The 24,456-nt window shown below is 41.2% G+C and overlaps 1 protein-coding gene across 10 annotated transcripts in view; it reads right to left on the minus strand.

Annotated features, from left to right (window-relative positions):
- KCNH1 (potassium voltage-gated channel subfamily H member 1) overlaps positions 1 to 24,456 on the minus strand; it is a 347,125-nt gene that overhangs the window by 45,256 nt on the left and 277,413 nt on the right. The window contains exon 11 of one of the 10 annotated variants that reach the window (XM_039531623.1): positions 19,670 to 20,148. The exons of 7 other annotated variants lie outside the window; for them this stretch is intronic. In XM_039531623.1, coding sequence (XP_039387557.1) covers positions 19,996 to 20,148 — 153 coding nt within the window. In that variant the 3' untranslated portion in view covers positions 19,670 to 19,995. Of the gene's footprint in view, positions 1 to 19,669; positions 20,149 to 23,229; positions 23,266 to 24,456 lie in introns of those variants that run through there. 2 more of the 10 variants (XM_039531624.1, XM_039531628.1) reach the window with 2 other exon arrangements.

Genomic DNA, 24,456 nt, shown 5'->3' on the forward strand with positions numbered 1-24,456 from the left:
CTGCAGTGCTACACAGCAGCATTCATTTGCCTTTGCAAGGTAGCAGAGACGGTTACCAGCCCTATTGCACCATCTGCTGCTTTGGAAATTGGCGATGATGGTTACCAGTCCTATTGTACCATCTGCTGCTGTCATGGGTGCTCCTGGCTGGCCTCGCTGAGGTCAGACGGGGGCGCATGGACAAAAATGGGAATGACTCCCCAGGTCATATCCTTCTTTATGTTTTGTCTAAAAATAGAGTCAGTCCTGCCTAGAATATGGGGCAAGTCTACTAGAGAACCAGAGAGCACAGCCGATCCGGGTCAGAGCCCCAGATATCCCGCAGAAATGATGAGCTGCATGCCATTCTAGGGGGTGCCCCTGCAACAACCCCACCCGTTGCTTCCCTCCTCCCACACCCCTCCTGGGCTACCATGGCAGTTATCCCCCCATTTGTGTGATGAAGTAATAAAGAATGCAGGAATAAGAAACAATGACGTTTTAGTGAGATAAAATGAGGGGGAGGCAGCCTCCAGCTGCTATGATATTCCAGGCAGGACAGAATCTCCATTACTCATTAAAGGGTGGGGGAGGAGAGGAGCGCAGCCTCCCGCTGCTATGATAGTCCAGAATCTCCATTAGACATGAAAAGGGGTGGGGAGAGGAGCTCAGCCTCCAGCTGCTATGATGAGGACGGTTACCAGCCCTATTGTACCATCTGCCAGGAATGAATCTCCAGGAGACAAAGCTTAAAGAAGGGAATGACCGGGAGTCATTCCCATTTTTGCCCAGGCGCCCCCGGCCGACCTCACTGAGGCCAGCCAGGAGCACTCACGGGATGATGATGAGGATGGCTATCAGTCATATTGCACCGTCTGCCATCTGGGAGGGGAGGGGAGGGGATGCTGCTGTTTAGCTGTCTTTAATGGGGGGGGAGGGTGCTAAATTGACGACATATTCCCTGAACCACTGGCGACAATGTTTTTGACCCTTCAGGCATTGGGAGCTCAGCCAAGAATGCAAATACTTTTCGGAGACTGCAGGAACTGTGGGATAGCTCGAGTCCTCAGTCCCCCCTCCCTCCCTCCATGAGCGTCCATTTGATTCTTTGGCTTTCCGTTACGCTTGTCACATAGCACTGTGTTGATTCCCTGCTGTGGCCTCTGTCTATCATAGCCTGGAGATTTTTTCAAATGCTTTGGCATTTCGTCTTCTGGAACGGAGCTCTGATACAACAGATTTGTCTCCCCATGCAGCGATCAGATCCAGTATCTCCCATACGGTCCATGCTGGAGCTCTTTTTGGATTTGGGACTGCATGGCCACTCGTGCTGATCAGCGCTCCATGCTGGGCAAACAGGAAATGAAATTCAAAAGTTTGCGGGGCTTTTCCTGTCTACCTGGCCAGTGCATCCGAGTTCAGATGGCTGTCCAGAGCGGTCAAAATGGTGCACTGTGGGATAGCTCCCAGAGGCCAATACCATCGAATTGTGGCCACACTAACCCTAATTCGAAATGGCAATACCAATTTGAGCGCTACTCCCCTCGTCAGGGAGAAGTACAGATATCAATATTATGAGCCCTTTATATCAAAATAAAGGGCTTCATTGTGTGGACGGGTGCAGGGTTAATTCGGTTTAACGCTGCTAAATTCGGTATAAACGCGTAGTGTAGACCAGGCCTTTGTTACTGGCCCAACATCATACAGAAAGTCTGTGGTAGACACAGGAATAAACCTGACACACAGTCCTGTGCTTTTGTCACAAATATACCCTTTCCCTTGGATTGAAATAAAGTACAAATTATCGGAACAATGTAATTATAGTACAGAAATCAAAATCAATTTACTGTTACTATCCCATGAGTCGGCTGCTTTTAATCCTTGGTGAGCTATCTACCATTGCTTTAAGCAAAGAAAAAGATATACCAGTAAGGGGATACTCTGAGCCTGACCCTAAATGCAGTTCCATAGATGTAAATCAATAATAACTTTACTGAAGTCAGAGAAGTTACTTATATTTTACTTCAAGTGATATAAAAATCTGAATTATCCCCTATTAGCCTTATTTTCTGCAAGCTATTCAAACCCTGTATTGAATGTGTTATTTATTTCCTTGTCGGCTTTTCTGTGGTGTTTCCCCCATAGTATCTTAGGTTTTTTACAAACATTAATGAACCGATCCTTACAATACCCCTGTGAAGTGAGGTAGCGTTATCCTCCTCATTTTATATAGGAAATTGAAGCACAGGGATTAAAGCCAAAATTGTCAAAGTATCAGCTAATTCTGGGTGCCCAACCTGTGAAGCCAAGGGCCTGATTTTCAGAGTGCATAGCATTACGCAGCACTTTATATATTCACAGCAGATTTCTCATAGAGCTCAGTGCAGTTGTGAGTATTCAGCACTTCTGCAAATCAAACCCCAGGCATCTCATTAAAAGTTATCATTGAAGAACAAAGTTCATCACAGGAACCATACTGAACCCCTCCCCACAGGGGTCATCAGCAGGAGTGGGATCTTGAGATCCATAGCACAACTCTCTATCACTTGAGCTAATAGAGTAGAAGAAAGGCTGTTATCGATGTTAACCTGCCGCTAGAGCAGGAGACACACACTTTGCCAGTGGTTTTCACAGCTATTTGCTAGACAGCAAGGGAATGTTGAGACTCAGGAATAAAGGTTTCTAGTTCCGGTCAGAGAGATGCCAGAAGCTGAAAAACTACAAAGCAGAGGGAAATGATCAAATCACAGCAGAAATGCTAAAAGCACTGGATGCTACCACCCTAATGAAACTGGCAGAGCTGTCCAACGAAATCCAACCCCTGGAAACATGGAAATTACTGTCAGAATACCCAATAAGGGTGATCTTACTGACTAACAACTGGAGAGGAGTCACAGTATTATCTGCTGTAGGGAAAGTCTTCTGTACTGTGATACTATATGGGATGAAAGAGGCAGTAGATGTAAAGCTTAGGGAAGAACAGGTGGATTCAGGCCCAAGAGATCCTGTGCACATCAGATATTCACACTCAGGACCATCATAGAAGAATGTATAGAATGGCAGGCTTCCCCTATCATCAATTTCATTGATTTTTCAAAAGGCATTTGATAGCCTGCATAGGCATACATTGTGGCATATTCTTCAATCGCATGGAAATCCAACTAAAGACATCAACATCAGCAAGGCTACATACAGCAATGCAAAGTATGTTGTAAGGATGAACAACCAGACAGAGTGGTTCGGTGTGGACAATGGCACGGCACAGGGCTGCATTCTATCTCTGCAGCTGTTTGACATTACCATAGATTGGATAATAAAGAAGGGTAGCAAACACAAACGCTGGCATAGCAGGGGTAGATAGCAAATGCTTAGAAGATCTAGACTTAGCTGATGATATTGTGCTACTGAACAACACCCCCCAAAAAACCAAAAAAACACCTTTGCAAAAACAAGGCTCAAAATCAGTTAGGCCAAAACAAACTTCCTTGAAACACAGACACGTAGTTAATTGTTTACTACACTTGTGGTTCATCATGAAAAACGTTCAAGAGACCAAATGACTTAACTTAGCCAAGTTTATTGTCTGAAACATACATACACTTCCTTTCAGGAAGCAACTCTTTTGTCTCAGCATGTTCAGTTCCCCTTACACAGAAGGTGTGCTTCCATGATATGCATTTCGACAAGTAATACATATAGTATGCTTTTCCAAGTTACAAAACTCTTTACACGTCACTAAAATCCAACCCACCAGTTCATAACTGTTCCTTAACTTGTTGGTTTGTTCTATACTTTTATTATCTCTGTTTTGGATACTACCTTCCAAACCAGTTACCCATGAAGGTACCTGTACTAGGATATAGAACGAATGTATGTTGATTTTGACAGATTTCGTATTTGCTAGTGCCAAAGCAGACTTCAGCTCTGCAAAGTTGTATGGGATACTTAGCATGAGTGAACAAGAGTAAGCATAATACCGTTCAAATATAAAGCTTTGTGCTAACATTTATGTATAATATAATGTGTAATAAATATTAATATAGCGTGCAACACGTATAACATATACATATTGCTAACAGGCGTTAAGCGATAACATCATATTAGAAAGCAAAAACATCAAGAAAGTGGAACAGTTCATTTACCTGGGCAGTTCTATACTAGCCCATGGAGACCTTAAGAAAGAAGTGACATCCAGGATAGGAAAGGCATCCACAGCATTCACTAAACTCAACAACATATGGAAATCAAAGAGATACAGAACCAAAACAAAACTGAGAATTTTCAACTCAAACATAATCTCAGTGCTCTAATGCAGCTCTGACCTGGAGATCTATTAAAGTGTTAGTTAGAAAAGTAGATGTCTTTGCAAATAAGTGCCTGTGAAAAAATCTGGGTATTGGATAAAATGGTAATAATTTCTTTCTTTTCCTTTCTGTTTTCTTGTTTAAAAAACTTCTTCATTAAACACTGATCACTTATATTTGCTAATTGTATTACATTTGGATATTCTGATTATGCTTCAAATGTACCGTTGCAATGTATATAGTTTCTCTTTAAGAAGAGCACAGGATGGGATGCATGGCTCTTCCTGAGTCGTCCTTGCACTTAATTGTTGTTTCAGAAGCACAGTGAATAATGACAGATTGTTTCTTTATCCTGGGTGCATGTAACTGATTCTTTAATTTAAAACAGAAAGCACAGACAGAATCAAAACGGACCATGGCTATGGCATACACAATGCTTGAAATGTTTCAGAAAATAGCCAGATGGAAGGAATTAATAGAGCTTGGAGGAAGTCTTTGCAGGATATGAGGTCAAAAGCATGGGAAGCTGCTCATTTTCAAATGGTCAGAAAAACAGGGATGTATCAAGCCTAGATCTTACATAGTAAGTTACTGGCCAAGGGCAGAAAAAACTAAATAGGCTTTTAGAGATGTTCAAAGCATATTTCAACCCAACACCCAAACATCATACTAAGAAAGATTTTCTATTACAGAAAATCATAGGCTACCTGAGCCAATGGGTGAGTAATACAGATACAGCGATAGTAATAGACTATACCCCGATATAACGCGACCCGATATAACACGAATTCCAATATAACGCGGTAAAGTGGGACCGCTAAACACTTAGGATGGAGTGGAGGTTAAGGACAATCTAGGCATGGCCCAATATCTAAACAAATATTTTGCCTCAGTCTTTAACGAGGAGCTTAGGGAGAATGGTAGGATGACAAATGGGAATGAGGATATGGAGGTAGATAGTACCACATCCAAGGTAGAAGCCAAACTCGAACAGCTTAATGAGACTAAATATATTAGCAAGAATTTTTAATGAATCTGTAAACTCAGGGGTTGTACCGTGTGACTGGAGAATTGCTAACACAGTTTCTATTTTTAAGAAAGGGAAAAAAGGTGATCCAGGTAACTACAGGCCTGTCAGTTTGACATCTGTAGTATGCAAGGTCTTGGAAAAAATTTGAAGGAGAAAGTAGTTAAGGACATTGAGGTCAATGGTAATTGGGACAAAAATACGACATGGTTTTACAAAAGGTAGATCGTGCCAAACTAACCTGATCTCCTTCTTTGAGAAGGTAACAGATTTTTTAGATAAAGGAAATGCAGTGGCTCTAATTTATCTCGATTTCAATAAGGCATTTGATGCAGTTCCACATGGGGAATTATTAGTTAAATTGGAAAAGATGGAGATCAATATGAAAATTGAAAGGTGAATAAGGAACTGGTTAAAGGGGAGACTACAATGGGTCATACTGAAGGGTGAACTGTCAGGCTGGAGGGAGGTTACTAGTGGAGTTCCTCAGGGATCAGTTCTGGGACCAATCTTATTTAATCTTTTTATTACTGACCTTGGCACAAAAAGTGGGAGTGTGCTAATAAAGTTTGTGGATGACACAAAGCTGGGAGGTATTGCCAATAGAGAGAAGGACCGGGATATCATACAGGAAGATCTGGATGACCTTATAAACTGGAGTAATAGTAATAGGATGAAATTTAATAGTGAAAAGTGCAAGGTTATGCATTTAGGGATTAATAACAAGAATTTTTGTTATAAGCTGGGGAGGATTCAGTTGAAAGTAACACAGGAAGAGAAGGACCTCTGAGTATTGGTTGACCACATGACTATGAGTCGCCAATGTGATATGGCTGTGAATAAAGCTAATGCGGTCTTGGGATGCATTAGGCGAGGTATTTCTAGTAGAGATAAGGAGGCGTTAGTACCATTATACAAGGCACTGGTGAGACCTCATCTGTAATACTGTGTGCAGTTCTGGTCTCCCATGTTTAAGAAGGATGAATTCAAACTGGAACAGGTACAGAGAAGGATGATCCGAGGAATGGAAAACCTGTCTTATGAAAGGAGACTCAAAGAGCTCGGCTTGTTTAGCCTAACCAAAAGAAGGCTGAGGGGAGATCTGATTGCTCTCTATAAATATAGAGAAGGATAAATACCAGGGAGGGAGAGGAATTATTTAAGCTCAGTACCAATGTGGACACAAGAACAAATGGATATAAACAGGCCATCAGGAAGTTTAGAGTTGAAATTAGACAAAGGTTTCTAACCATCAGAGGACTGAAGTTCTGGAACAGCCTTCCAAGGGGAGCAGTGGGGGCAAAAGACATATCTGGCTTCAAGACTAAGCTTGATAAATTTATGGAGGGGATGGTATGATGGGATAGCCTAATTTTGATCTTCGACTACTAGCGGTAAATATGCCCAATGGCCTATATGGGATGTTAAATGGGGTGGGATCTGAGTTACTACAGAGAACTCTTTCCTGGGTGTCTGGCTGGTGAGTCTGGCCCACATGCTCAGGGTTTCACTGATGGGTCGGGAAGAAATGGTTTCCTCCAGGGCAGATTGGCAGAGGCCCGGAGGGTTTTTTGCCTTCCTCTGCAGCATGGGGCATGGATCACTTGCTGGAGAATTCTCTGCATCTTGAAGTCTTTAAACCATGATTTGAGGACTTCAATGGCTCAGACATAGGTTAGGGGTTTGTTACAGGAGTGGGTGGGTGAGATTCTGCGGCCTGCGTTGTGCAGGTCAGACTAGACGATCATATTGGTCCCTTTTGACCTTAAAGTCTATGACTCCATAGAAGACAGAAGCTAGCTATAGAAGACAGTTAGGCTGCCTTTTGAGTACCCCCTACCCGAACAAACCCTGTCATGGGGATGTATCGGACTCAGCTCTGGAGATTCTCTCTCTCCAGCCAGAATCAGGAGGGCACAAAAGGTGTCCGAAAGCTCTCATTCTACTCTGATCTCACACAGATGAGAATCAGGAGTAACTTCAATTACGTCAACTACATCGCACAAATATAAAATCAGTGAGATGTCAGATTCCTTTGTCTTTAGCAGTAACAACTAACAAATAAAAGACAATAGCAGCGTAACTGTGGACGAAGTTCTATCCTCGTTTCTCACTTCAGAGTCCAGCATCAGCACAATTCTCCATCTTCTCTGTGGCTGTCAAGTAGGCTTACAACATTGCTTGTGGCCACAAAATTAAAAGCCCCCAAAGTATCTTTTGCAGCTTTACTTCCAGCATCTTTTGCATATAAACTGAAATGGGGAGACAAAACAGCAAAAAAATGCTGTACACATGAGCAATGTTGAAATTCCTCTGCAGCCTACAGAAGGAAGTTACCTGTGAGCCAGCAGCCTGTCTGTTGAAGATTTTATAGCTTTTATAGCTGAAGTTTCAAAGGGAAAAGGTTTAATCTCAACTTTATGTGTCTTTCTTTTAATTTTCCAATCTATTAACTCCTAATTGTGACTTCACGTCTGTCTGAATGCAGTAATTTTTCTGCTTTCTATGCTTTTCCTCCAACACCCATAGTGCTACCTTAATGGACAATGATGTTTCAACCAAGGATGGATTGATAGGCCTTGCACATTTGCATTTTGTTCAGCCTGACACTTACATGGCCCTACCTTACCATCTGAGCTAGGTAAAAAAGGCCTGCTTGACTGCAGTATCCAAATCAGCTATGCTATTGCTTCTCTGTCAGATTCGGCTTTGCTCCTTTTACCTAAGGCATGCTCAGAGTCTGAAATTACCTTCAGGCTTCCATCACAGATCTCTTGAAGTGGATGTATTTAATGCATTAAGGTGAAAATCCTTGATTTAGTGTGCAGCCCTAGCCATCAGATTCCGAGGTGAAGAGCTTTATGGGAGGTGAGGAGCAGAAAGAATCCTCCACCCTAGGCCAGGGTGACTTTGGCACGGCAGCCAGTGAAATCCCCTTAATCCCCTTCTGCAAGGATAATGACTGGTGCATCAGCATAGTCATAGGTCTACCAGCTACAGCACATAAGGGGCTTTGGTGGTGAGTCGCAGAGAAGTGACATATGTCTACGCTGCAATTAAAAACCCGCAGCTGGCCTGTGCTCATGGGGCTTGGGCTAAAGGGCTATTTAATTGTGGTCTAGATGTTTGGGATTAGAGTCCTCGAGTCTGGGCTCCAGCCTGAGCTCACATGTCTACATCTGCTCAGGGTCTCCAGTTCCCGCCCTCCTTCCATAAAGGAACTGTGATGGGTCCACTGGGTGAGGATCCTCCATGACTGTGGATGGTGGTGGGGAGAAGATCAGGGTCATCAGCATCCTCTGCATATAATTGAGTAACCCAAAGTGTACTGTCCTGAAAACAGGGCAGATCTCCAGTCCCATGTGTTTTCCACTTCTGTGCTGGCAAAGTTTCTGCTGGAAACTCTGTAAAGCCAGCAGATCTACACCATGACAATTAGTAATTGGAGGTGAAAGATTTTAGTTTGTTAATGCTGACAATAGTTGGAATAACTGGCTCTCCTGAGCCTCCTGTATATATGATATTTTTCTAGGCACATATGATTTTACATATCAATATATGTTAACTAGTTCAGACATCTAAAAGCAAAACCTAACACTCAGAAATGTTCTGGTGATTTATTACATGCCTTTAGGATTTTGGTCCACAAAGCAAAGAACAAATTAAAAGATTCACAAGTAAACACTGTAATTTCACCTGCTATATGTATGATCTTGTTTCACTATTCTTCCTGTGATTCAAAGGAACACAATGCCCATTTTATTTATACCAACACCCATGAATCGACGCAGGTAAAAGACATCACTGACAATGACTAAACTGGGAAATAAAAGCACTATTAGAAGCCTCAGCCTTCTGGGATCAGCAAAATGGGTACAGTTCTCAAATTGGTTTTGTAACACCGTATGTGATCAATCACAGCCAAATGGAAAATGCCTGTGCAAAATGTGAGATGGGGTTGCAGTATTTTGCAGCCCCTGCTTTTCATTTAAGCCATAACACCAAGGCTATGCAAACCAGAAGCTGGCAGTGACATGGCAAAGCTAGATGACTTCCCACAAATGAAAAAGCATGCATACAAAAATCCTGTCTCTTCAATTACATGTATGAGCTATTGCCATAAAATACTACATTCACTGCTGCATAATGCTACAATATATAAAGGTCAAGTATACTATCTTACCAAGTTATAAATAATTCAGGGTTTAAAAGCATCCTATCTGATATTGAAAATGCGGAAGGCACACAGGACTGCTCTTTGGGCAAAGTCTGTGTAAACCTTTTTACAGACCTAGCACATTAGACTGTGCTACTGTTCACATTATACTGTCAAAGTGTGTGTTATTCTCTCAGCCCATTCGCTCAATCCATATAATCTTTCATTAACTGATTTTTTTGGATTACACACTGAGAACCTGGATTTCTGCCACAGACATACTGTAAATGGGCTTCAGAAAACGATGCACCCACTTGAGAAGCAGATCAGTGCATTTAGAGATCAGAGAATTACTAAGGAGTCCACTCTGCACTTCAAAGCCAGAAAGAGGCATCTTATTCTTTATATTGCAATAACATCAATGGGCCACAATGTGCTAGACACTATACAAATGCATAATAAGAGACGAGCCATTCCCAAGGAACTTCCAATGTAAATATATGGGAGGAAAAGTCTTACTCTCCACACTCTGACACAGATATATACCTACAGGGCTAGCAATGAGACCCAAAAACTGTATTTTCAAACTGTACTTCCATTCCCACAGCTATATTAACAAACCCAAATCTGTAAATGTCACAAGACACATTCTGGTGAAAGCTCCGATGCCCTTACACTGGGCTGTTGATGCATGAATATTTTCAAGTTAAGAACTTCTTTCTTATCAAAGGCAGCATGTGGCCCTTAATATGGAGATTTTTAAATATATGATTTCTCAGCTATGCTTAAATAATGTTAGCATTTGGCTATTGAAGTAAACTAGATACAAAATACCAAGATGCCATTTAAGAGTCATACTTTTCTGAGCATAACTATAGTTTGAGCTCTAGCCTATCATTTTTAACAAGAAACAACTCATGGGATGCAACTTTTCTGCCCTCCCTTCTTAGTGACTTAGAAAGCTGACCCTGCCTCTTTGTGAAATGCAGAAAGGAAGCAGCTGGCTTTGAAAATGACCGAGCTTCACTGGTTGACATTAAACTTACATGGGTTTTTTTTCCCTCCTAAACTCACTTTTTAAAATACCTGCAGCAAAGCAAAATCTCTTGATTCAATCAATTTTTCCATTTAAAACATTTTTTCTACTTTATGTTTATGGCCTAGAAAGACATGAAAACACTTAAGAGGATCAAGGAATATCAGTTTGGCCTCAATCGTCCATCCCCTCCTACAAATTCCAGAAACATCAACACTTTGGGCTTGCCTTTCTTTCTCTTCAGTGTAAGACTGCAAATCCCTTAAACCTGCTTAGAATCAGAATCACATATCTCATCATCATCACTGTTGATTATACATCACCCCAAAATGTGCTGGTTGGTTTAGAAGTGCATACGATGACAAGTCCATGCCCGAAAGAGCTAGACTGTGGCCTGAGCTGTATGGCTATGTGAGGGACATAAAATGCCACAAAGACACCCCAGTGCAACCTCCCCAGACCTTGAGTATGGGTGTATAGGGGCAAACTATGGGCTTGCTACCCTCCACTTAAGCGAGTTGGTGGGGAGTGTGTGGGGCGGTGACTCCAGCTCCTATCTCAATGCACCAGCCAGGGCAGCAAAGCCAGGGCAGGGGGGCAGGAGCAGGGATAGTAATCTACTACTGGTCAGGACCAGTAGTAAATACTACTCCCCTGGAGCAAGGGAGGGTGGGGGGATATGCCTCTCTGAGTCACAGTTCTTTCCTGAGGGGCTCCTCTGGTAGCATAGCTATGTGCCACTACTCACAAAGCGCAGATTGTGAATTTGGCCTTTCAGTCTGCAGGCCATATTCTGTTCCCATTACTCATATTAAGCACAGGTGTGGACCCCTGCAAATAGTCTTACTGCCATCCATAGGACAACTCACAGAGTAGGGTATGGCACAGCATCAGGTGACAGATTAAGGTCCCTAACAGAAAGGGGAAATGTGATAAAGAGCAACAAAAATAATCTTCACCATCTCCTGTTTTCAATATATGTAAAGTATATTTCCTTCCTTGCCTTTATGTCCAATTTCTTTTTATAGGTTTTGCTTTTGCTATTGCTATTTGCTAGTTTAGCGCAAGACCATTTACTTATATAACTTCTGATACTGAAAACTGAGTCAGTCCTAAATGTATTAAGTAAGTGGATAATTTTAAGCCTATTATTATAATCATTAGCGGACCAAATTTTAAAGTGTACCCTTCATTTTGTTTTGTGACAGAAATAACTAATATTAATGCAAGCAGCGTATTATCAATTTACATTCATTATCATTTTGCTTGTTGTTTAATTACCATAAAAATCCCAGTCACTGTTATTACTCTGTGCTTTTTTCCCGCTCCCAGGATGCAATGGCTACGCATCTCTCTCCACACCAAGTGCCAATAACATTTAGTTGTTAGTTAACTTTGGGCCATTAAAGGCCTTGCCCTGAGACCATTGACTTGATTGGAAGCAGGATTAGGCCTGATAGTACTTCAGTGGGGGCAGGATTAGGACCTGAACACTGGGGCAGGATATACACACAAACAAATATATAAATTAGTGATTCAAGAATCCTGTAGTAAATTGGCTACTGCAATATTTAGTAGAGAGCAAGAAATAAAATCAGTCAATATCTGGTCACGTGAAAAGGTTCCCCAGACACGTATTCTCTTTCAAAAGCTCTGTGTATGTGTAGTACATGTAGATACATTTAATGTGAGAGAACATAATTTACTATGAGATATCGTACTTTGTATGTTCATGATGGCCCAGATCGTGACTGGTCCTTTGTCAGGGAGCCAGGATGCTTACCCAACAGTGCACCCAGTGCAGGGGCTGAGCACAGTCATAGTCCCCATACTCCCTGAATGCAAGAACTTCTTGCTATCCTGGAGAGGCAGTGATAGGTTCAGGGAGGGCAGGGCCATGGTTCCCCCCTCACTCTCTACTGGTTCAACCCAGGGGAAAATATGTGCTGTACCCTTTAAAAGGGTAGTGTAAGGTGCCAATTTTGGTTGGACATAGTCCTGGAGGTTTCATCACATGACATAATCTTTAAACAAACATTAATCTTTAATTCCTGGAGGGACAATTGTCCTGGGACAATCCTGGAGGGTTGGCAGCCCACGGGTGGTGGAGCTGGTGCTGCAATGTGTTGTACACTGCCAGGGAGCCCTCAGAATCTGAGGGTGTGTCTATGCTGCGATCAGCCAGGAGGTGGGATTGCAGCTCTCACACACATACCCGAGCTTACTTTGATCTGGCTAGTGGATATTAGCTCGGGTGTGTCTATACACGCTGCAGTCCCACCTCCTGAGTGCAGTGCAGACATACCCTGAGTCAGCCAGAATTCTTTTGGGGGGCTTCCACTACAGCTCCTTGTCAACACTTTCCAGTGCAGGCTGTGGCTTCAGGCCAGCATCTGTCCTAAGAGGGAGAGAATCAGAATGTAACTATATTCATGACTAATTTTGGTGATCCGAGGACACCTCTCATCCTTCTGAGAAGAAAAATACAGATATGCCAGACAGAAAGGATTTTAGGAATATTTGAGAATAAAAAACATTTTGTGTATAAAACATGTAACACCAGTATCACGTAATGAATAGATTATCCGGCCTGTCCAGTCACAAAGAAAATCTGGTGTCCCAGCATCCTTTAACTTCAGAACAGAAGGGCAAATCTCTGTCACCTCTGAGCAGCTATAGCTGTAACCCTGGAGTGAATGATGATGGCAGTGAATAGAGAATATTCCCTGATAGCTCATGTCCAGAAAAGAAAGTGCACTTCAGAGGTTAACTATTTAAGAGGGAATGCAGTCAGCTTGAGAGATGTTTGGAATCACGATTCCTGTTTTCCCAGTATTCAATGACAGCAGTAGAACTCAAACACTGCAAGACACCACAGAGATACTTCCTTGGCCTAGAGCATTGTGCCAGCCGCCTGCTGCTCCTCCTTTCACCATGCCACCAGCTCACTTTTTCTATAATGTTTTGTTGCATTAAAGATGCCAGATCCAGTGAGCTCTATGAACAGGATTAAGCACGAGGGACGGTTCTCTTATTACTCACAGTAGCTCTATTACTGTCTTTCCTGAAAGTTCACATGTCCCACCGTGTAGCTCTGCTGAATATTCCCTGTAAAACTCATTAAATATTTTAATTAAAGCTATTTTGAGGGAGTTAAACTTCCACTAACAGAAAATGGGGAATCTTCTCATGTTTTTATGCACATCCCAACTCTGCCAAAGAGCTGGAGGGAGCCCCCTGTTAACAGCGCTAGCCTTTGCTTCACTGACAGAGCCCCTAGCTCATTCCTTCATGCCCCTTCCCTAGGAGGCAGGCAAATTTCACCCATTTGACAAGTCAGGCAACTGAAGCGTTGCTTCAGGCAGAACTGGGAACAGAACCCAGGTCTCAGCTATATCAGAGCCAAGTCTTATCAACACCACCTTTCAAGATGAATATGCCATATCTGTGTGCTTAACTATGCTGTCTCTAACCACTAGACAACACTCTGCTCCCAGAGCCAGGAACAGAACTTCGGAATCCTTATACTCAGCATCCCACTGCTGTCTTACAAACCATTGTGTAACTCACTGCCAAAGCATGGGTCACATCCCCCCTCTAATGGCTGGTCCCCATAAAGGATAACAGCCAACTCATTCTCACTTCTGTGGCAAGTTTAAAATCACGTGAAGGGCCTTGCACGCACCTTCAGCATCATGCTGAATATCGCACAGAGTGGGACTATTAGCCACTTTCTCCACATGATGTGTATGCTCCAGAGATGGCCCTGAAAGCTGGGGACAAATTTATTTCCCCTAAAAAAAAAAAAAGAGCGGAATAGATCTTTCTGAAACCCACCCTCAGTGGCCATGGCCATTTCCAGAACCATCAAATAATCCACTTGCAGAACTGCTTGGATTGAAATTGCTGCATCAGAAATGCCACCTTGCTGGGGAGGAGATGTCAATAAAGGAATAATGCCATAGCAAAGAACCTATCATTTTAGACCTATTTGTGGAGCTCTATTTAGGCAATTTGATTGCTGACCCTAGGCAAGAAAAGAAATAGCTTGTTTGCAGAATAAATGGAGTCCTTTTGTTTTAATGAAAGTTAGAGCTCTCTTCTAGAGGGAATATGTTATCCCTTGAAACATACATACCAGATAAAAAAGTAGGAGTTCTTCATTTGCTTGCTGCCCTACTGTTAAATAATTTCATTCATAATTTGTATATATTGTTTACTGTGCCATTAGTTAGATTGATTTGTTTACAAGATATACATAGAATATCAATCTTAACAACAGAATTAGTTCCGTTTGTTTTAATTAAGCATGTTAATTTCTCCCATACAAATATACTCAGGATTCTGCATAGTAATCACCAGGGCATAATTCTCCAATCATGAACTAATTATTATGGGCAGTTTGCAATGGCTATGCATCTCTCTCCTCAGCAAACAGACTAACAATCACAGGCAGAGGTCTACAACTCTAATCATAAATGATGATTATCACTGAAACCTACCTTTGCTGCCTGTTTTTACACTGATGCTGTCTGAACAACACAATCAACTAAATGCATTCTCTGTGCTGTATGTGACCTCCTGTGGTAGTGTCAGTAAAGATTCAGTATGAACATGCTTTCATGGTGGAGTATAGTGATGCATTTTAAGGAAGAACAGGAAAACATGAACCCGCTCCTACAGCTTTGGTATTGCTGTGCCACAGTATAATGTGATAATATAAACTGTCTCATATGGGGAAAACACATTATTGGTGCTATAAGTTGCGGTGACAGTACCCCTTCCCCAATTTACTAAGAATTAATCCCCTTCCTTTGCAGAGGTGCTCAGGGAGAAGGAATATAAATTGACACACTGAGCAAGAGAGACAGGAGACAATCTGTGGTAAGGCAGGGCTCCAAACCCAGGATCATATGACTGGGTTGAACCCCTAGGCTGGGGGAGATTTCTGTTACTCTGTTTGCTTATGTAACTCACTGCTCCACCATACTTATGCTGAGTTATTTTGATTTCTGGGTACAAGTGTTATCCCTTGAGGAAACCCCCTTGCAGCTACATTTTGCTATTGTTAAGTCACTCTACCAATTTGCAGCTGGTTTTAGTGATGTAAAATGAAGCAATCTCAGTTATGATTATTCCTCCACCCTGGACTGTCACCTGTTCTCCAGGTCCTTCCACCCAAATTCATCAGCTTTGCACCAATTTTTATACAAGTTGCAAAATTGAAAGGCAGAAGTGCCATCTATACATTCATTCTTTCTGGTGCTTTGGCATCTCATAGTGATTGATAACAAATCAGAATTGTTGACTGGGCCACTTACTATTTTATATGCCAGACTGCAAAATTTCATACCAATCCATTGCTGTTGTGTATCAGATAACGGGTGACAACAGTGTCAAGTGAAATTCTCTATTTAAAGTTACTTTTACTCATAGAATTTTGTAAACAAAAAGGATGTATCACAGAGGAGCATTTATATGATTTTTTTTACAACATATACTGTGGTATCTGTGTGTATTTATATATATATTCTGTATATAGAAAGGATTTTACAAATATTGCAGTGCTGTGCAACTCAATCCACCACTGGTTCACTATTTCATAAGAAATGGCCGTTTTCTGCCCTTTGTTTTGAGGATCTTTTACAGGATCTCATTATCTGCTCCCCAACACAAACTAAAGTTGGTTCAAAGCACCAAAATGTAGTGGCATAGGTCTTGTAGAGTTTGAATTCTGGGCTTTATCAATATCACTTAAGAAAAGGGAAGGGCAGATTATAGATGTAGGTAACTAACAGTTGCCTATTCAGATCCTGGGTCCTTCATCTGGGAGTTGCAACCATTCTGCCCATCCCATATTGCTAAATGGGAGAGCTGTCCCAGTTCAATGCCTGCCAGATGGTAGGGGGCGGCAGGGGAGTTCTGATACGGCAGAATGAGAACCACTGGTCTGATCTAGATGAATATGTCTTAAAATGGTTTGTTTTTGAGTAGGTCCCTACATCTAAAATAAAAAGATTTATGTTTAGGATCATCTTCAACACATGCCTGCACAAGTAGTGTGTTCTGCTCTGCTACTGTCTCTGGTATTAAATGGTGCTTGCTCAGAGTATACAGATATTGCCATCAGAAAATATGATCTGCTAGTCTGATGGACAGTAAACTCTTCTGATTCAGTCTGGATTAGAGAGTGAGGGCCCCAGTTCAGCAAGCTACTGAAGCATGTACCTAACTTTAAGAATCTGAGTAGTCCCGTTGAAGTCATCTATTCCCCAATTCAGAACAGAATTTAAGTAGGTGATTAAGTCCATGCTTATTCAACCAAGTACTTAGATGTGTGCTTAAATTCCATTGTTTTCAAGGGGTGTTGGATCACCCCTTGCTGAATAGGGATGGGCTGAATCAGGGCCCTATGCATTCTCCTTTTTAATTTTTTTAATGAAATTGTGGATGGAAGGTATGGCATTCTGGATGGAATGAAGAAATTCCTTCTAAGGGCAGGATACAAAGAGAAACATTTCTAAAGTGTTTTTTTTTTTGGAAGGCTGATAATCAGAGGATACTACAGCAGTTGCCACCTGCCAAACTTTCCTGTTGATAGTCAAGTTTTTCAGTGCTGAAAACCACAATGTTTGGTGTTATGGTGAGGGGAATATTTGTCAGGATGGTTTTTTTGATCAACTAAAATAAAAATAAACCTTTAAAAGTCCATATGTCCTGCCACTCCTGCTCTGTTCAGTCATCTCAATTTCTTTAGGCTTAAAAACTACTGCAAGGTTTAAAAGGACTATGATTGTTAGTAAGAAGAAAACTCTCTATATGGTTGTTTCTTATTAATATAAATCTGCTAAAACACAAAAAATTTGGCTCTCGGAAGTCCAAACCTTGCCAGCAGTTTATTCCTATTAAATAAAATAGTAATAACATCTTGCACTAATATTTTGTTAGGTTCCCAAGCACTTTGCAAGAATTACTTTGTTCCCCACTGAAGTTCAGTCACCTCTTGAGTGAAAGTGGGCAGCTGTTTAACAGTGCACAGCAATATTCCTGAAAGTTTATGACAGGAAATGAAAAAAATACATATTATCCAGCTATACATTCAGGGGGAATTTAGGGACACAGAACACAATTACTCAAGTTGGAATTTTTCGAAGATACTGGAGCTAACACGCTACACTAGTGAGAAGTGTCATGGCTTAGTGAGCAAGTATGGTCAAGATGTACTTTATAACAAAATGACTCTTCCAAGAGCACAGGGATGCTTTGGGTTAAGAAGGAATAGCATGTCCAGATTCAGAAGCTGAGATTTCCTTGGAGCTCTCCCATCCAAATGACCAGGCTCACCTGCACCTAAGCTTGTGAGGTCTGGTGGAGACCACAGCCTGTGGTAGTTACTTTATTATTTGTATAACCATCATGTCTAGGAGCCATGGAGGAAAGAGACAGAACCAGGACACCATAGTGCTAGGCATTGTACAAATACATGGTTCCAACCCCCAGGAGTTTACAATCCCAGTATAACACAAGAGATAACAGATGGATATAGACTGACGGCAAAGCACAAACAAACAATATTGGTCAGTATGTTAGGCAGTGGTCTTTGCACACTAACAGCCTAAATTTTGTCACAGCAAAGGGAGTTTTAGGAGGGATTTGAAGGTGGGTAATGAGGCAGCATTGCAGCTGTTTACAGCAGACACCTCCCAAACATGTGGAGCAGCATGGGAGAAAGCACAACGGTGCTTGTTTGAAAATGTAACGAGTTGGCAGCGGAGGCTGGTGTGATCAGAGGTGAGCATCCACAGCTCGACAGTGACAGAGATGATAGGATGGGGATTGAATATGAAGGGCTTTGAAAGTGAATACAGGCAGTTTATGTTTGATGTGAAAGAGGAGTCAGTAGAGGGATTCAAAGAGGGGTGACATGGTGAAAGCAATGGGCCAGGAAAATTAGGGTGACCATATGTCCCAATTTTATTGGGACAGTCCCAATTTTGGGGTCTTTTTCTTATATAGGCTCCTATTACCCCCACCCCATCCTGATTTTTCACACTTGCTGTCTGGTCACCCTAAGGAAAATGATCTTTGCATCAGCATTCTGAATGGATATGAGCAATTCAAGATGGCTTTTGTCAAGACCGGAGAGAAGCATGTTGCAATAATCATGACACAAGATGCTGAGTTTTAGTTTTGTGGATAGACAAAGGCTATATCTTAGAGATGCATGGCTTAGTCCAGGAAATACCACACTAGTAATTAATTTCCCAAGGTCAATCTTATGAAGGGGACAAAAAACAGATCAAGACAATACAGTCTTACACAGTGTGTCTTTCTCACTCACTGGTCTATTTTATCATTCACTGGTCTCACTCTGATCCTAGAAGTCAGCAGGCAAATGAATTTAGGTGTCTGAGAACTTCACTGCTCTTTTCTGGTATCAACAACCATATCAGGATTTCAATTTACAAAAATGTCCTTGAATAAGTGTATTGGCCTATGTGTGAATATAATAAACTCTTAATAACTAAACAGGATAATTTAAGGAGGCCTCTGAAGAGGGTTGGCAATTTAGCACAGCAGAATAAGAGGACACAATCTGCTTCTCAAATTAACCGATTACAAAAAGGTTCAAATGGTAAATCAGGAAAAGGATTATAATACAGATTTTTTTTGCACCAACCGTCTAATTGTGGAACAAATCAGAGTGCACATTTGGGCACAAAGCACTGAGACTCATGCAAAGCAACAACAAAGGAGAATAAAATGAGAGTTTAATAAATGGAGGCTCATGTAGTTTAAATACTCAACCCACAAACAGAATTTACCAGGACATCTGAAAGGGCATATTTAGCCTGGTGAGACTGGAAGACCATGGAGAATCATGAGAGATGAGTCTGATAGAGGAGAATGGGAGAAAATTACAAGTCCCATGAGGCACCATGGAGGCATTTCTGAATTGAACTATTTAGGTTTTCAATTGGTCGCCAAAAAGTCAAACTTTGCTACAAGGAAGAGAAAAGCGCCACTAATTTAGTTTAGTTTATGAAAAGGACAAATCTAGATATGTTAAGTAAACCATTTCTTTCATTTTTATTCCATTTTCTCTCACTTTAATAAATCTTCTTCTGTTAAAATACTACAGTATCGGTAATTTCACACAGACATCATTTCTACAGAGAACCCTGAAGCCTCTGTGGAATGGTGGTGAAGGTTAAACTGGACAAAAGGTGTCCTTATCCCAATAAGTCATGTTGCCATAAGGCTACTACATGAAAACACAATGGGATAGGTCAAAGGACCAAGGACAAGATGAGAGTTTCCGGTCCTAATCCCAGGCAAAATCTGTTCCCAGACCAGTGAATTTCTACCAGCCTGTGGATCTATTTGAGTGAAGTTTGTCTATAAGTGCTTGCCTGCTGCAAGTCTGATTATCATTAAGAAGATTGTGGTTCCAATTATGCCAAGTCAGAGCCTGATGGCTTTTCTTCCAGGATCAACTTCCAACCATGTCAGCAACAACAAAAATGACTAATCCCACGGTGAATGTCTGCAAAGCAAACTTTTGATGTGCAAATTCAAGAGCACAGTGCAGATTAACATCATGATATTTCAAGGGCAGAGATAATTTGCCAACAGCTCCAGGACTCTAATTTTAGGGGAAAATAATAATACATTATTTACATGATATTACAGATTTGATAATACATAGGAGATTTCTCTCAACTACTAAGAAAGAAAATAGTTTTTTTCTAATGCTTATTTCCTTTTAAAGAGTTTGCCTAGAAACATATACTGTAAGGCATAAAGATTAATAAATCAGATGAATAAAACAGAAATAAGGTGAAGTTTTATACCACAGTGTCGTAGAAGCTGTACACCTGCAGCTATCTTTGTGTTACTAATTATTAAGTGCAGCATGGTCAGACACGCCGACTTTCTAATTTCCCCTGGGGTGCTCGACCCTCACTCTGCTCCAGACCCTGCACCCACTCTACCCCTTCCCCCCACCTATTTCTGCCCCCGAGTGCACCCCGCTCTCGCTCTGCCTCTTTCTGCCCCCGCTCCTCCTCCTCCCCCCTACAGCACCTCCTGCACGCCGTTGAACAGCTGATCACTGGTGGGAATGAGGTGCTGGGGGCGGGGGGATAGGGAAAAGTTGATTGGCAAGGCTGCCAGTGGGTGCTGAGCATCCACAATTTTTTTTCTGTGGGTGCTCTGGGACTGGAGCACCCATGGAGTTGGTGCCTATGAGTGTGGTACTATTCTTTCTTACTCTTTATAACCTTCATGTAGCAGATTTCACTACATTAAGGTCCAAACACATTTATTTTTAATGCATTCAGGATCAAGCACATTTTTTGCTTGACTGTTGACAGATCTCCACATGCTAAAAAAGTATTTCTGTCTGACTGAATTGAAGCATCAGTGTAGCAAATGGACAGTTTAATAGCTGGGCGTCATTGACTATGTTTCACTGAATTTACAAAGATTCTAAATATTAAGTTGCTTAGATTGTATTCTCCTCCAGACGAGATTTGTGTCTTCCTATTTGCTTGTACATCTCCTCAAACAATAGGATCCTGATCCTAACTAGGGAGTCTGGATGCCAAGGTAATATAAATATTAACTAATAAGTATAAAGATCTACTTCCCTCACCTTCAGACTATCTAATATACAGCAGCGAAGGTCACATTTGTCTCTCATTGTTTAATTACATTATTGCTCTCCTTAAAACCATACACTGGCGTCTGCTCTTCTGAATAAAGTTCTTGCTGCTTCTTCTAGCCATCAGAGCCATTCACAACTTTACCCCTACTTACCTATCAGCCTGCCTCCCCTCTGGGGCTAGGCGCAAATTTTCATCCACATTTTTTTTTGCCAAAAAATGCTGATTTGGCTTGACCAGAAAACATCACGAATTCATGTCAGTTGTGGGGGGAGGGGAGTGGTTCAGAAAAAAACAGTTCATTATGACATTTCCTAAATGAAACATATCAGCCTGGGGTGCTAGATTCACAAGGAGATGTAGCCCTCACTCACAAAACAGAGGAGGAAGAGGTGATGATGATCCCCTTATACCCAATAGCCCAGTGATTAGGGCACTCACTTGGGATGTGTGAGATCTAGGTTTGAATCCCCACGATGGAGAAAGGACTTGAACCCACACCTCCCCGCTCCCAGGTGAATGCCATAACCATCAGACTAGAGACTCCTTCCCACTCGCTCAGACCCAGTGACTATTTATTTATGCAAAGTGGAACTGCTTCAACAGGAGAGACAGAGCCCCCACTGCACAATATCCTATAGAGCGCCTGGTGGTTAGGAATGGAGACCTGGGTTCCAGAACAGGAATTCAAACCTGGATCTTCCACATCCCAAGGGGGTGCCTGAATCATTGAGCTATCAGGTATAAGGGCGGCAGCACCACCGTAACAGTTTTGTGAAAGTGCCTTTGTGAATCTAGTCCTTGATTTCCAAATTTCCTTTGCTTTTATTAAAAACTGTTAAAAATGGCTAAAATCAAAATGAGTTCTTTCAAAAAAAATTAATTTGCAAAACAATTTTTCCAATGTTTCAGAACTGCCAGTGAACCAACAAATCATCATTTGTACAGCTCCCTTCACCACCTATATTGTTTCCTGCTAATTACGCTCTGCACAAACCATTCTTCTTTTGAGATTTTCTTCCAGTGGAGTTACTTCAGATATGTACAGATTCTGCTCTGCAACAGAGCAGAATTTGACCCTTTGCAAATGGCTTGACAGAGTATCGATACTAGTCTAAAAATGTATGCCACATTGTACTGTAAATATATCTTTTCTGATCTAGATATTAATATAGGACAGTATTTCAGCCACTCACTGCCCATAAATATTGAAATATATCCTTCTCATAATAGATACACATTGAAATTCATATTGACATCATTTGTGGCCTTTACTGTTATGGAACAGGCCTATATCATTTAACAGGATTGAAGCAACAGACTTCTATAAAAATGCCAAGGCTCTACAGAAATTACTCTAAGGAGTTACAGAGTATACTAGGGAATAATATCCCACCCATAGGTAGTTAGACCATCCCATAAAATTCTATGAAAGGAATAGAGTTCTTCATTAAATTGTGCAGAATGATTCCAAACACCAACACACACAATCTATATCAATGAGATCATCATCTAGTCAGTTCTATAGGTCTTTTCTAAAAGATCCCACTCAGCCTTGAGTAAAGGGCATTGCAGAGCCACACATCACTCTGGGGAAAGTGTGCAAGTGCACAAGCCTCTGTTCTAGATATTCACTCTTCATTACATTACATTACCAGCCCTTTCGAGCATTTCCAAATATCTCTGTAATGTTCTGTTTCTCAGAGAGCATTGTAGTATGCAGTAGCCTGTTAAAAATGCCCCTCCTTCCCCCAAAAAAGAGTTCTGGTTGGAAAAATGTGTTTTGTACAATGAATAATTTAAGTGGATACACTTCACTGCATTTCTATGCATTAAGTGCTATTGCTTTTGGAAGAACGAAGAGGCTCGCAGTTATAACCAGATTATAAAACTACTGGCTGGTCATACTTTAAATATGCTAACTTAAAATACAATTCATTTTGCCAATCAATAAGAAGGTAAATTACAAAAATGGGCTTTTCTTATTACCTTTGCAATGTAACGCCTTCTTTTCCGCCAAAACACCATACCATACATTTAAACTAGCAGACTGGATTGCCACTTTCAATGAATATTTAGCTGAGATTTCTTATTTTCTAGGGAAGAATCATCAAGACATTTTCTCTGTTATGATAACTATAGCATGGAACAGAGCATCTCTTCACTATGACTTTTCCTGTCATGGGTAAATGATAGAAAATAATTTACTCTATTAAATGCCTGCTTTCCCAAAAATCTTAGCTAGCACTGCCATTTTCTCCAACACATCTCCAAATCTCACTGCAATAAAGCCTTGGTTAATATTAGTTATCAACACATCACTGTCTTGAGTTTAACTCTTTTCTCCTTGGAGGAAATATTTTTTAAAATTCCCTTCTTTAAGATTTAACCTCTTACCAAAGATATTCAGTTTCATTAAGCTGTTATTTCTATTGCCTTTATTCCATTAATGAATATGCTTGAATACATTATAAACTAATTTTTGCATTAAAAATTCAGTATTTGTAAATGCTGACCGAAGAGACTGTTTCAAGTGGTTATCAAAAGAGGATACAAATTCCATCACTATAATATACCATCATTCAATGTAATAACACAGATTAAAAATTCACCAGATTTAGCTTGGCAGTGCTATATATAATGGATTTTACCTCCTTTAATTGAATTAAATTAAAAATTTACTTTTTTTTTTTTTTTAAAACTCAGCCTAATCTGCCTACGGCCTTGTAACACATTAAAGGTAGATACAACAGTATGATAATTTGCGAATGTATCTTCACTGTCTTAGGCCAGACATCCTGTGTACAAAGGCAACATTAGAGCTGTAGTGCCATTTCAGTGAGTCATACACCCCTTATTATTCACAGAATCATAGCAATGTAGGGCTGGAAGGGACCTCAAGAAATCATCAAGGCCAGCCCTCTGTGCTGTGGTAGGACTAAGTAAACCTAGACCATGCCAGGCAGGTGTTTGTCCAACTTGCTCTTAAAAACATCCAATGATGGGGATTCCACAACCTTTCTTGGAAGCCTATTCCAGAGCTTAACCACCCTTATAGTTAGAAAGCTTTTCCTAATGTCTAACCCAGTGGTTCCCAAAGTGGGATTCATGAACCATTGGGGGTTTGTAAAACGTATCAGGGGTTCTCAGAAAAAATTCTGTAATGGCAGACAGAGCTAACCCTAGGGACCCCATGGCGGCTGGGGCCGTGCAGCCGGGACCCCAGGTGCACAACCCTGGGGAAGTTGGGCGGCATGAGAGGCAGAGTGGGAGGGGAAGCCACGCTG

Source organism: Mauremys reevesii, linkage group 3, assembly GCF_016161935.1.
Source record: "Mauremys reevesii isolate NIE-2019 linkage group 3, ASM1616193v1, whole genome shotgun sequence".
NCBI classification, from domain to species: domain Eukaryota; kingdom Metazoa; phylum Chordata; order Testudines; family Geoemydidae; genus Mauremys; species Mauremys reevesii.